The sequence below is a fragment of the Erithacus rubecula genome (genome assembly GCF_903797595.1).
Source record: "Erithacus rubecula genome assembly, chromosome: 2".
Classification (NCBI taxonomy): domain Eukaryota; kingdom Metazoa; phylum Chordata; class Aves; order Passeriformes; family Muscicapidae; genus Erithacus; species Erithacus rubecula.
The window spans coordinates 98,045,195-98,058,682 of NC_136685.1; the positions used below are offsets into that span (position 1 = coordinate 98,045,195).

The 13,488-nt window shown below is 41.4% G+C and overlaps 2 protein-coding genes across 2 annotated transcripts in view; one reads left to right on the forward strand and one right to left on the reverse strand.

Moving 5' to 3' along the window:
- Nucleotides 1–13,488, reverse strand: part of APLF (aprataxin and PNKP like factor) — a 90,371-nt gene that overhangs the window by 44,883 nt on the left and 32,000 nt on the right. The gene's annotated exons all lie outside the window — the stretch shown is intronic.
- On the forward strand, nucleotides 4,978–12,172 carry CNRIP1 (cannabinoid receptor interacting protein 1). The gene is made up of 3 exons (XM_079297618.1): nucleotides 4,978–5,389; nucleotides 6,053–6,197; nucleotides 10,738–12,172. Exons 1-3 carry the CDS (start codon nucleotides 5,211–5,213, stop codon nucleotides 10,900–10,902), a joined length of 489 nt encoding a protein of 162 aa, XP_079153744.1. The 5' UTR covers nucleotides 4,978–5,210; the 3' UTR covers nucleotides 10,903–12,172.

The following is a 13,488-nucleotide window of genomic DNA, read 5'->3' on the forward strand; positions in this document are numbered from 1 at the left end:
TTTACAGTTCTTTCTCAACTAGTTGCTGTTCCAGTCTCTCTGCAGGCAGAGCACCTGCCTGTACCACCTGTTTCAGGTTAAACACTTCATAGTGCATTCTGTCCAAAGCATACCTTTTTTGTGATGATTTAATCTATCACTAAGTTGTTTGAGGTTTCTAAAACCTGCAGTCCTAGTACATTGTTCCTTTGCTCCTGTAAATCATACTTGTGTAAGGATCTTATTGCTATGAAAGGCACTAGTTTCTGATGAAGCCAATCATCCTTCAGTTTGCACATCAAAGACTCCATATATTCTCTGGCTGTGAAGCATACTTTATTTCAACAGATTTTAAAATTATTAGAGACAGAAACTCACACTGAACTAATAAGACTTTATCGTCCTTGGAACTAAAAGTAAAAATTTAACACTAAAAAGTGATTAAAAACCTTGTCTAATATTTACAGTAGAAAATTTGCCTACTAGGTCCAGGACTTGGAATGAACTGAAGATGCTCTGCATTCCCAGGGCAGAGATGTTCTAACTGGATTTCTGAGTTATATTTCTGTGAAGATTCCCTTCATTCCCAATAAGTCTTAAAATTATGTTTGATGGACTGAATAGCTTGTAGAATCCTCCTGTATAATGTCTTTTTTTGGTCACTAATTCTTTTTGCTTTAAGAACAACTTAAGTATTGTTTCCTTCTCTCTCCTTTCATTTCAGTGGCTCCATCTTTTGGAAAATATACTTCTTCTTTTTTCTTTTTTCTTTTTTTTTTTCTCTAATTACATAAACCAAAAATAGAGGTCACAGACAACAGTAACTCTTGAAGTATAATTTGGAAGCCGAATTATCCCTTTATTATCTGCCTTGAGGACATAATGCTTCAGAGCTTGGAGTTATGATTAAAGACCGAGAACAGGATCACACTTAACTCTTCCTTCTCTCTACTCTGCTTCCCTCACCTTGGGTCTGAGGAAAGGAAGCCCCAACCCCAGCTGGAAGGCCTTATAGGGAGCAAAGGCAAAAGAACCTGCCAGTACTGCCTCCCTGCAGGCATCATTTCTACAAGTTTTCCTGCTCGCCTGTTCCTGCTGACACAGTGCTTGCACTGAACCAGGATGACAGGGCCCTGCATGATAAACTGATGATATGAGATGACCAGGGACAGGGACTCTTCAATAGAATGTCTATATATCCCTATACTAAAAAGTGGTTTAATAAAAACAGAAAAGGATGCTGACTCCACAATTTCACAAAAGCTCCTTTTTCTCACTGCATGAAAACCCTTTGGAGGTATGAAAGGTAAATCTAAACACAGTGGCACCTAGCCAAAGGCGCTAGAATTTACCCTGACTACTTATGCTACTCAGTGTCAAAACACAAAATAACTTCCATCTAATGTTACCTGAAGGGAACCACTTTTATAACACTTCTCTGTATTGTTTCTGTTTCATCTTCAAAGCTCATCTGGTGCTTTTGCCCTTCCACTGCACAAGTCCGGTACAATCCTTTTCTTCAACCTTGAGGTTTGGTTTCATTTATCACACACCACTGCAGGGAAATCAGCACCTCATCTCATCAGAAACATGCTGATACACCTGAATCATTCACAGGAGGCAAAATGGTCCTTGAACCACAGTGGCTGTGGCAAGTGCGAGCAGTGGATGTGGGTCTTCTTTGTCCAGCCATTCCTAAAGAGCAGCACCAGGCATGAGAGGAATAAGTGTATTTCTTTTATCTTTTCACAAAGGGGAGGAAGAGCTTTGTCAGAGAGAAGATAACCTGCAATGTGGAAATATGCTATAACTATGTCCTCTCCATTTCTGTCTCAACTAGGTAAAGATGCATGTCAGGTGAGCAGTTTGTCACAATATCACAATCTGCAGCAGAGGTGAATATCTTAGCTCTGTTTACTGTTCTTGTACAGAACTTACTGCTGTATTTCTTCAGAAAATTCTGATTTATTCCTGCTACTTCAGAATACAAGCTCCTGCAAGCTCTGAAAAAAAAAAAAAAAAAGAAACCAAAGTGATTAAGTGATCAACCACATTTATCTGAGCAAAAGGTCTACCTAAGAGACTAAGAAATGCTTATGCCAAAAATTGGAACCATATAGCAGGTGCAATGAAGGCAAGATTCTTAGTTACACCAGCTTCATTGCTCCACAGGCCCTTGCAGAGATGGTTCTAACATGTTTGCTGTACTGTAAAGGCCATAAGCCCACCTCATCTGCAATAAAACTCATGACCTCTCCATAAATATATGTCACTACAGTCAATCAAGCTGCATTTTTTTTTACAATTATAACAAATGTTATGGGGGGAATGATACACACAAGTGATTTCCAAACAAGATAAAGACTGTCCAGCTGATATTTCAGTAAAAAAACATTTCTCATTTCTGCACAGAGGCAGAGGGCTCAAAAGAATCAAAGTATTAAATTGAGAGCTGGCAGGTACAAGTCTTAGCACAATTCTCTCCATACAGAATCAAATATATGGCTATTTTTAGTGCTTAAGAGATTGTGGCTTTGCATGTCCTTCTTGAAAAGAAACCCCAAACCATAACATTTCCAAATTTAGCAGTTTTAAGAAATTAATCCAAGAGGGACAAGCATGAAAAGACTAATACAGGTATTATATTTCACCTAAGAATCTGAATGCTGTGGTTTGGCTATCTTAAATGAAGCATCTTGTTCTGCCTCAAGGTACATTTTATATATTTAATGATTATTGAGCTTTGCAGCAGGATTAATGCATTAGTGAGAAGGTCTGCATAAATACTTGAAAGCTTATGCAGTTGACATAGTATCATGCCTAGAGAGATCATATTGAGTAGATGAGATCAAACACATTTCTCCAGAATGTTTTCTGGATAATTTAGACCAGCATAAAGCATAGGTCATGATTCATCTGCATGTTATCTCTTAGCTTTCACTGAACACATCCACCCTCACCTCTGCCCTGCAGTAGTTCTCCATCAGTGAGATGTATCTAGTGGGATAAGATAAATAAATGTATTAATACAAGCGAAATTAAAATATCAATCAAAATAAGATCATTGTCTAAATTAAGAATTTCTTCATAAATGTTCTACTCTTACCATGTCACACTTGCCTATGACAAGACAGTTTCTATGTATACACATTCCATAAGATGATGCTTTTTTAGTTTTCCTTCATGTTTGCCCAATAGTGGTCAGGGATAAAGTCCCAATCTCAGCTGTGTCCATAGAAAGATAATCATTCAGGCAGAAATAATAAGGGAAAAACCGCGCTGGTTATAGATCTGACCTCTCATGTGCTGGGAAGCTAATTGCAATCAATGTCTTCAGCTACACACAATTTGCTACAACATGATATGTCTGGCCCATGAAGCAAGTAAAACTGATCCCTGGCAGTGGCCATTACTCTTCACACACAACTTCTAGTGATAGTATCAGATTCCCCAAAGGTTAGGCCTCTGTAATTTCATACTGAATTACATTTGAACTTAAAGAGGGCGATTTACTGTGGGCAAAACTTCCAACAAGCCACAAAGCACAGCAGTTTATGCAGAATGCAATGCAAAATCAGATTTCTCTTGCCGTGAGGAAAAGAGATAAGGAGAAATGCACTGGGGGTGGGTGTTGTTTATTTAGTTTTGTTTTGTTTGTTTAGTATTTTTCCAGCAATACACAGTTCTGAGGGGCAGGGATCATATCCTGCCCCTATATCTGTGGAAACCTGAATGGCTGAACATTTTATGAAACTTGTATTTAGCTGGAACCCTAAGCAAGGGATATCTAGTAGGATTTTGGGGGGTTTGGGGTCTTTTTTTTTTCAGAGGTTTTCAGCAGGATGTATTATTTTGCTTCAAGTTCATAATAAAATTAATTCACTGAATAACTTGCATGCAAAAGGAAATGCATCTGGGCAATACTGTGTTGACCATTTCACTTAGTTTGCATTTCACCACCACATGTACATACCAGCCTTAGAAAAAAAAGAACAGGTTAGGTCCAGTGCAACATGGACCTATGAAATTCTCCTAACAAAAACATTAACTCTGCAATAATGTCCAAACAAAAAATATTTTCGTGGCCCAAAGCTTGTGTCAGACATAAGGATGCTACAGTTTTAACAACAAACAAGAACAAATAAAAAGAATGGAAAAGAGGCACAAACCTTCCTGGGTTAAAAGTTATCTCTGTTAGATGGGAATGAGATGGGCTGAGGGTTGAATTTTGGTACATTGTTCAGTTTCAATGATCTTTGTTCTCGAACAAATAGCACCAACCATATGTAAAGAGTAGTATTAGACTTAAAAATGTGAGATTCTGATTTTGTAGTGCAATTGCAGTGTATTTGTTTTTCCTGTTTAAATAAGAGGATCGCAATGAAGTGATTTAAAAAATCCCAAGAGAAACCTTGGGCTGCCGGTGTTGACTGTTGACCTCAGGGAGCAAGACAGTGACGCTCAGTCCAGGCGTGGTGACTCTGACAATCAAGAAAGCGACCCTCAGTCCAGGCGTGGTGACTGAACAAAACCTTTCGCTGCACTGGGAGAGAGAAGAGCCAGAAAACCACGTCTTCGCTGGCCGCCCTCCCGTCTCCCTCGGGCAGATCTGGCTCCTCCGTGGTGTTCCAGCCCACCCCAGAGGACTCGGCCAACCCTCGGGAGGCGTTTCCCGGGTGGGGGATCGGGGGGTGATTTGGGGGGTCCCCCCAGGTGAGGGGCCCGGAGGGTGATGTGGGGGCTCGGCCCGGCCGGGGCTCTGCCAGGAGCCCGCGGGGCGCGCCCTGCCCGCGCCGCTGTCCGCGCCCGTGGTGCTGAACGGCCGCGCCCGGCCCTGGCCCCTCTCGTTTCCTCCGGGACGAGTTGCGGGATTAAGGCTGCAGTAATCGGGGCCGGATTAGCTCCCTGGAAACCGGCTGCAATCTGAGCATCTGCAAATATCCCTCAAACCGGGATCTGGGGCGGGGTGATGAAGTGGAGGCGGGGGGAGCGGGGGGGAAGAGGGAGGAAAGACATCAACCGCCCAGTGGTTACGCCGCGATTCGTGGGAGGGAAAATAAATAATCAAGTATCTCATCCGCTGCTTTTGGGAAGGGCTGGGCTGGCTGGGATCCGGCAGCCCCTCCTCTTCCTTCTCCCTCCTCCTCTTCCTCTCCCTCGCTCCAGGCCAGCCGCCTTTCCTGGGAGGGGGCGAGACGCGCGCAGAGCCCGCAGCCCCCTGGCCGCCAGCGATGGGCGACATCCCCGGCCTCGTGAAAATCAGCGTCTCCCTCAAAATTCAGCCCAACGACGGGGCCGTCTATTTCAAGGTGGACGGGCAGCGCTTCGGCCAGAACCGCACCATCAAGCTGCTGACCGGGGCCAAGTATAAGATCGAGGTGTCCCTCCGACCCGGCACCGTCCAGGCCACGTAAGTGCGGCCGTTTTCCTCAGGGCGATTCCCGGTCCTGCCCTCCCTCCCCGCTGCCTTTTTTTTTTAGACGTTTAATGTTTTTTCCTGGCAGGCTGACAGCACGGGCTTTCCGTGATTTCTCTCTCCCCGCCCTTTTACTTTGGTGCCCTCGTTTCTGGGTCCCTGGCCAGCTGTTCTGAGTGCTCCGCCCGGCAGGCTCGGAGGGGAGGCCACGTTTGGGAATCGCTGCCTTCCTTCTCCCGGAGCTTTTTCAAGCCCAGCTCCTTTTCGCCCTCCTTCCCCGCGGTTTTCGCTGGAGGAAGAAGCCCCTCCGACACAATGCCAAAGCCTCACTGCGGCGCGGCAAAGCAGAGACAGGGACCAGATGGGGAACCAGCTCTGGGTGAGGGGCGGCCCCGCAGAAGAGATTCGACTAACCTCTCCCCATCCATTCGAAATCAGATCCAGCCAGCCTCTCCTTGCTACTCCTTCCCTGGGTGACTGCAGAGCCCTACCATATTTCAGGAGCCCCAATGAGTCAGCAGCACATGCAGGTCTGCTAAAGTCCCTGAAGGTTTTCTTGAGCACAGAGGCTACCAGGCTGCAGACCCATGTGTGGGCTCCAAACTGCCGAGGAAGGGGGAATTCAGGGCTGAAAGGCTGGATCTTGTCTTTTTGTAGAACTATGGGCATCGGCGGCGTCAGTGTCCCACTGGAAGAAAAATCACGGGATGCACAAGTGGTCTCTTACGTAGGGATCTATGACACAGAAGGGGTGCCCCATACCAAAAGTGGGGAGAGACAGCCCATCCAAGTCAACATGCAGGTACGTGGTTCTCCAATCATGGCATGAGAGGACAAGGAAGGGCAGCAGGGGGTTGACTCCCAGAGAGAGTGTGGTGAAATATTCCAGGGCAAAGTCTGATCACAGATGCTGTCTTCCTCTTTGCTTTGTGTCAGTAAGGTCACTGGCCAGAACACAGCTGAAAAATACAAGTCCTGCTGCTGTCTTCTCTACCAAGAAAATAGCAAGAGCCAGGAAGAAGTATAGGTTTTCTAGAGACCTGCAAAACCCTTGGGGTGCTGCAGCAGAAAGAATTGTTAGCTGAACCTCCCACCCCTTCTATAAGACATACTGTAAATATCAGGCAGCTCCCACCAAGGTTCTTGGCTAGAAATCCAACCCCTTGGCATACAGGGACCCCTCTTTTGCCTGGCAGCACCATTTTTTTTGGTGCAGACTATTCCTCCAGCACAAGGGGTGACTGCTCTCCCCTTCCATCTGTCAACTTCTGAATGCCTGAGGACCTGCCAAAGACTAAAAGCATGCATGAGAACAACACCCAAGGCTGTCTTCTCTCTTTTCCCATATGTTTCCATTTTCTGTATCCACAAACCTAAGTTCCTATTTAAGTGGCTCCTCACCCCAGTCTCAAAGGGAGGCTCCATGGTCTCCAAGTGAGATGGCAAAAGCTCCAGCCCACAAGACAGCAGAGCTGACAGAAGACATGAAGAGCAGCAGGCAGATTTCCACAGCACTCATTGGGTGGCATGCTCAGTCTTGGCAGTTTGTTTTTTCTTCTCCTGATTATAGTTGTGAGGGATTCCTGCTGTTTATTCCATGTCTTCTGTACCAAAAAAGGGAATCAGGGCAGTAAGCCATCTTCATCTGAAGCTCTCTTAAGAATCTGTTCCAGCTTATACAAGCCCACCAGATTTCAGCATTTTATGACTTTGCTTTCATATTGCTCTTTGGTACTTTTTTTCTGGAATCATAGTTTAGCATAGTAATCCCCTTCTGAATAAGAATTCTAACATCTCCATTTGGTGTTTCTAATAATTACAGTGTGCCTAACTTAATTTTGGAAACACACATCACATTACTATTTCATAATCTTAGGCTATTAAGACTAATAAGAAGTGTTACATTAATTACTTTTTTATACAGCCACCTCCTTTTAACACCCAGGAAAACCAATCAGAGTATTATTTCACAACAAGCTGAACACAGCTTCTTGATGCCACTGTTCATCATTGTAGTTATATTTCACCTTGTACCAGGAGGATAAAGGACAGTGTTCCCAAAAAACCATCTGCTTCGACCAAGGCATCCCTATTTTGCTGGTCACCTTTACCCTTAAGTGCAGCACTGATATGAACTCTGAAAATCTAGAAGTTTAACTTCTCTTTTGGAGAAAACTAAGTCAAATCATGAATGAAATGTAAGTAGGGTCTGATTTTCAGCTACAAGCTCTGGCATGGCTTGTTGCAGCATGAGAATGAGTAGCCACAATATTTGCCCAAAGAGTTGCTTTTCCAGATCAGATCCTAGGATATTAACCATGAAGCTAAGAGGGTTTTCAAGCATTAAGCAGGTCCTCAATTGCTTTTAGGAACTGATCTTGATAGATACATTCATCTGTACAGACTTAGATACCACATGCTTTTAAGTATTAAACATAGGCAGCAGGGATTTACATGTTTAACTCATCATTTAGCTGCTTAGCTAAGCAAAGCTGTAACAGATTTAGGGAACAAGCCTCAGATACTCCAGTATGAAAACTGCTTTGAATACCTACTTCCTGAATCTTTAAAACTGAGCTTATTGCAAAAAGCTTTAAATTTTCCTGTTTCCTTCAACTATGAGGAACTTCTGCCTCCACTTCCTTATCTAGAACAGACAGAATCCCAATGCATCCTACAGTAGTAAGGACACCATTTAAGGCATAAAAACTGAATTCACATTAGAAATAGATTGTGAGATCAGTCCTGCAGTCAAAAACTAGTATGATACTGTCAGTCTAGTGTCTTAATGACTTAAGGTCCATAGAGATCCATAAGAACTTCTTTCCTATCTGCTTTGAAACTTTAAACAAACAATTCTTTGTGTTTTGCTGCTTTAATTTGCTAGTAGACATCTGACCCATGATAGCCAGAGATTTTACATGTTAAACAGCAATCCTGTTTCTGAATTCCAGAATCTGATTATTTGTTTCTGTTACCTGATTGATCAATCGTGCACACTGTCCAGAAACTGCTAAACTGTCTGGCAAATGGTGTAAAGTAAGTTAGAAGCCTGTCTTTGGGCCTCATTTTATTCTTGATTAGACTAGTCTAAGATTTGAATAAAGAAGCTAGAACTCTATTCACAGTTATAGCTATGAAATCATCTTAGCATGCAGATGTAGAGGGAGAGATTAAATAACTATTTGCTCCTACAGCACCAGATGATAGAGAAGAGCAGACAGGGAAATACACTTAACCTGAAGCCTGACCTGCAAAGAGTAGGACTGTTCTTCCTCCCTGGGAATGCCTATATACAAGCTCAGTGGATTGTTTTCAGGATTCAGGTGCAAGAGCCATGGGAATTCAGGGGAGCTCTGAGGATGCAGAATGTTCATTGTGCCATGGAGCTTCTGCATGTGCTAAGTACTGGGCTGGAGGAGGCACATAGTGGTGGAAAAGCTCTGCAATTAATTTTTTCCTTCTGGAAACCCACAGCAGTCAAACTACTCAGGGTAGCTCAGCAAACTGGGTCATTGAAAGAAAATTAAATATGCTTTCTTTATCTGCCTTTTTGAAATTCAGATATTTCATACATTAATGAAATGATTGCTCTTGTGTCATATCACCTTCTATAAATTTTATTAGAAATGCCTTTTCTGCTTTAGTTTCTACACTGAGGCTGGCTGATGCTCCTCTCTGACAAGTTTTGTGTGCTGTGCACAGTAATATCCAATGTGCTTAACCTTTACTATCTTGCATTATGAGTGCATCAGAACTGCTATCAAAGGTGATTGATTAAAAAAAGTCCTTAATTAAGACTTTAGTTGCTGGGATAGATAAAATAGCCTGTACATCTGACTCTTTCTTAGTCAAAGGAAGTGGCAGAAATAGTTTGGTTACTCCTTTAAGGTAACATTTGTAACTGGAACCGAATAAAACCCATCCATTTACAGCACACAGCAACTTCTGCTATTGTCAAGGCTAAATTTAACTTACTTCAGCGGGTGGAGGGAAGATTTAAAGTAATGCCTGTTGCACAGCAGCACCTTACAAATCACATCTCTAATTTAAAAAAACAAACATCAACAAATGTGCCCTTCTGAAAAATCTAGATACAGAAGACTCTGCTTGTAAATCAGGAACAATTTCTCTGGAAAAGGGCTTTCACACCGATTTTGCAAGTGTGATTATAGCAGGCAGATGATCAAAGATGAGCTACAAGGCACATGACAGCAATGGAAAACAGTCAAGTGAAGAAGCTGTCATTATAGTGAGTGATGGAAATACTTAAAGGGAAAAAATACTGAAGAATGGTGCCATTCAGTAGCACTAAATTCACTATTTAGTATATTCTAACAATGTAACACAATCAACAAGCCATACTGGCTTGGGACCAATGGCAATACATACAGGCTGCACACCCACACTTGATATTTTCTGCAATGTCTCAAGGTATAGGAACTCAAATTTTCCATTACCATTAAAACTGAAATAATAATTTATGCTTGAAAGCCTCACTGAGGTGTTTATGATATTGTACAGGTGACTAGCAGTGACTTAAAGAAAAAAAAAAAAGGCCTTTATTTTACAGACCTTACTATTGTCATAGTCTCATTCACTTTAAAGCTGCATGCACAGAAAATTTAAAGTCAATGTCTCACTGCTTCACTGTATTAGACACTTATCTCCTAAACACACTGATTATCTCTTTACTAGCTTCTATTCCTCAGCTGCACTATCCCAGTCCAACTTGCAGTTACAGATATGCACACAGAACTTCTCTTGCTTAAGTATAATTTAAAATGTGGAATAGAATCTGTGGAAAGTAGTAAGTTGTGCAAGAGCAGCACATCTCAGTCAAGACACTGCAAGCACAAGACTCCAAAATGCAGATACATTAAAGGTTTCAGACTGAGCAAAAGAAGAATCTTCCCAATCCCAACTGCAGCCTCTAGGTATGGTATAAAGAGATGGTCTGTATCACTGCAGGTTACTGGTACATGATCTACAGTACATACAAGCTGTGCCATCCTAAGAAAGATTACTTGATTCTTGTTGTTAGTAACATTTATCCATATGGCAGCTTGAATATTTTTACTCCCTTGTCCATCTCAGATGTGAGTGCATGAGGACAGTACATGCAGAATCTGATCCTTCATGTTTTATGTATGACTACATGTAAAAGACTTGCTGATTGCTAGAGCAGGTTTTACAGGTCATTGATTTATTGATCTGAGGAACAATAATCCTTATACCAGGTGTTTTATGTTCTGTAGTTTCACAAGTATTATTTCTCAGGATGAGAGAGAAAACAACAAAATGATCACCTCACTAATGCTGGTATTCCCTCTTCCTCACAGTTTAATGACATTGGCGTTTTTGAGACAGTCTGGCAAGTCAAATTCTACAACTACCACAAACGGGATCATTGCCAATGGGGAAACAGCTTTGGCAGTATTGAGTATGAGTGCAAACCAAATGAAACACGCAGTCTCATGTGGATCAATAAAGAGACCTTCCACTGAACAGATGGGAAGCCAATACTGCTGGACAATCTCCCTAAAGAAAAATCTACCTTTTTAAACCAGCAAGAAGCCTTAACAAAGGCATACTGTAACACTGCTTTGTCCATAAGGTTCCAGCAACTACATTGTATATACAGGTGGTGCCACTAAAATATTTGCCTATTACTGTATTTTAAGTTTACCATGGCATCTGCAACATTCTTTATCTGTCACCTGGAGAATACTGAAAGGTTCATGGTAAAGAATATCTGATAGCTGGGTAGGAAGTCATATCATAATACTGTTGTAAGTATTTGGTTTATTCTGACTAGATATAACAACTTTTGTGAAGTGTTTTCTTCATTGCTTAGAATTTGGATTAACATCACATTGGTGATTTCTGTATTTACATTTGTGTTTGCTCCAAAATCAGTGTGTTCCTTCATGCATTTTGCTGTACTGTCCTCCCAGTGGACACCAAAAATTAAAAATATTGTTATTTGTAGGTTTAGCTAAATGGCAGCTAACGCACTGTTGGTATTGTGCTTTCATACCAAGGGATTTGGGAACTCATTTTCCCTTTTGTTAAGTGCTGTAAGATATTCTGTGAAGTTTGCTAATTTATGAAATCTCTCCAAGAGGATTATTTTTTGTTAAGTTTCCCAGTGTTTGTCATGTTTTATACCATTTCCTAATGCTACTTCAAAGGAAGAGCAATAAATCAGTTGTGCTATCCAAGAAATCTAACAACATGGCTAAGACTATCTTAAGATCATATAGTATCCTTGAGAGATACACCAGCCATACTTAATTTCAGAGTAAGAGTTCCGATATTAACCTCCATTTTTATTTTAATGGCACTTTACTGAAATCAGTTAAATCTTACAAATCAACATTTTCAAGCCTGACCACTGTATTAATTGGCATGATTTCTGACCAACACTCAGCAGTGTGAAGGGTGCAGATCCCAGTGCATGTTTATACATGCACTGTACTCCTTCAAATAAAGATAAGCTTGTAAGCATTTGCATAGTTTATAACTAAAGATGCTTCATAAACACTAGATCAGTGTTTAACACAGACAACACAAAATAGACATATCTTCTATTTCAGTAAAGACAGGGAAACAAGGAAACAACTACACTTGTCCCATCCCCAGCTTGGGTTGAAGTAAGCTGTCAGTTCCTGCATATCTGTTATTCCCTTTGTGAATAATTTGTAAATTGTGTATGTAAATGGTAAACATGACTTTGGATCTTTATAATAAAGAACTTAAACAATTTCTTCTCTACTATGGCCATCCAGATGAGCTGAAAACACTGTAAAAAAAGGCAGTGGTTTTAGAGGGTCAGACAGCAGGGGCTATGTAGCTTTCTGAGAATACAGTCCAAAGTACCATATGTTCTTCACCCAAAGCTGCTGTTTCTAGGAAACAGATCCAGTGCTAAAATGCAGATGTGATAACACTCAGTAGAACTTATTAATATGCTGTTAGTTCCAGTAATATAGTGTGAAAAGTAAAGATTTAGGACAGAATTGAATTAGCAAAGAAATATTTTCTTCCACTGAATTATTAATCAAAAGGCTTTACAAGTTGCAGATTTCTACAGCCAAAAGAACTGACAGTGGCATTGATGTAACACATCCCCTGGAATGGTGAGCTAGCCAGCTGTATCTCCACTCTAAGGCAACATTATATGGGCAAATTTTACTCCAATTAAAATCTAGAACTAATCATCTCCATTAACTTCTTTCCTAGACTTTTCCTAGAAAGAATTCTTCAAAATGAAAAAAACTGACAAAATTGAAATCTGCACTTTAGGAAGAAGTGCTATTGCCAGCATTTTAGCAGAAGTTTCCAGATAACACACTTTAATGATTCTAGACTTCCAGGTGTGAATCAATTCTGTCTCTACATTGCTAGAAAAGTGATTTTATTCTAAAATAATTTGCATACTTTGGTTTATTTTGTTTGTACATATGAACACGTATGAACACTGGCACACTGGCAAGAAATACATGTGACACATAAATTCACAAACTTCTGTCCTAGTAAAAAACATCTAAGACCCACAGTGTCCTATCACTCCAGCATTTAAGAAGTGCTGTAATGAATAAATCCAGCTGATCCTGGCACGGGAGGATTGTTATTCTCAGTCAGCTGGAAGTATACCCTTCCAAAGGCAAATTCTTATGTCCACATTAATGCCAAATAGGCAAATGCCCCAAATAGGCCATCTCTTCACTTACAACCTAGCAGGTCCTGTAGCAATTCAGTTCAGAGGATGCTCAAGAAAAAGGCTGCAGGTGGAGCGAGTTGCTTTTAAAAGGAAAGAGAGAACAGCAAGAGCAACTGTATTGTACAGGTCCCCTATCCTAAGACTGAACACTGCTGCCAGGATTGCAGCACCCTTTTCATAGACAGCAGCAGGGATAAAAAGGATGAGAATTGGTTAATCACTTCTCTGGGGAAGGTGCAAATGGCATTTATCAGCTCTTATATCCTTCTCCCTGGGGTGAGGTTTAAGCATACAGAAATGTGATTTGCATTATTCTTAGATGGAAGATTATTCACGTGCTATTGGCTGAGTATCCATACCACCAGCT

Coding starts and splice junctions, on each gene's coding strand:
- CNRIP1 (XM_079297618.1), top strand. CDS start 5,211: ATGGGCGACATCCCCGGCCTCGTGAAAATCAGCGTCTCCCTCAAAATT. Junction 5,390..6,052: donor CCCGGCACCGTCCAGGCCAC/GTAAGTGCGGCC, acceptor GTCTTTTTGTAG/AACTATGGGCATCGGCGGCG. Junction 6,198..10,737: donor CCATCCAAGTCAACATGCAG/GTACGTGGTTCT, acceptor TCTTCCTCACAG/TTTAATGACATTGGCGTTTT.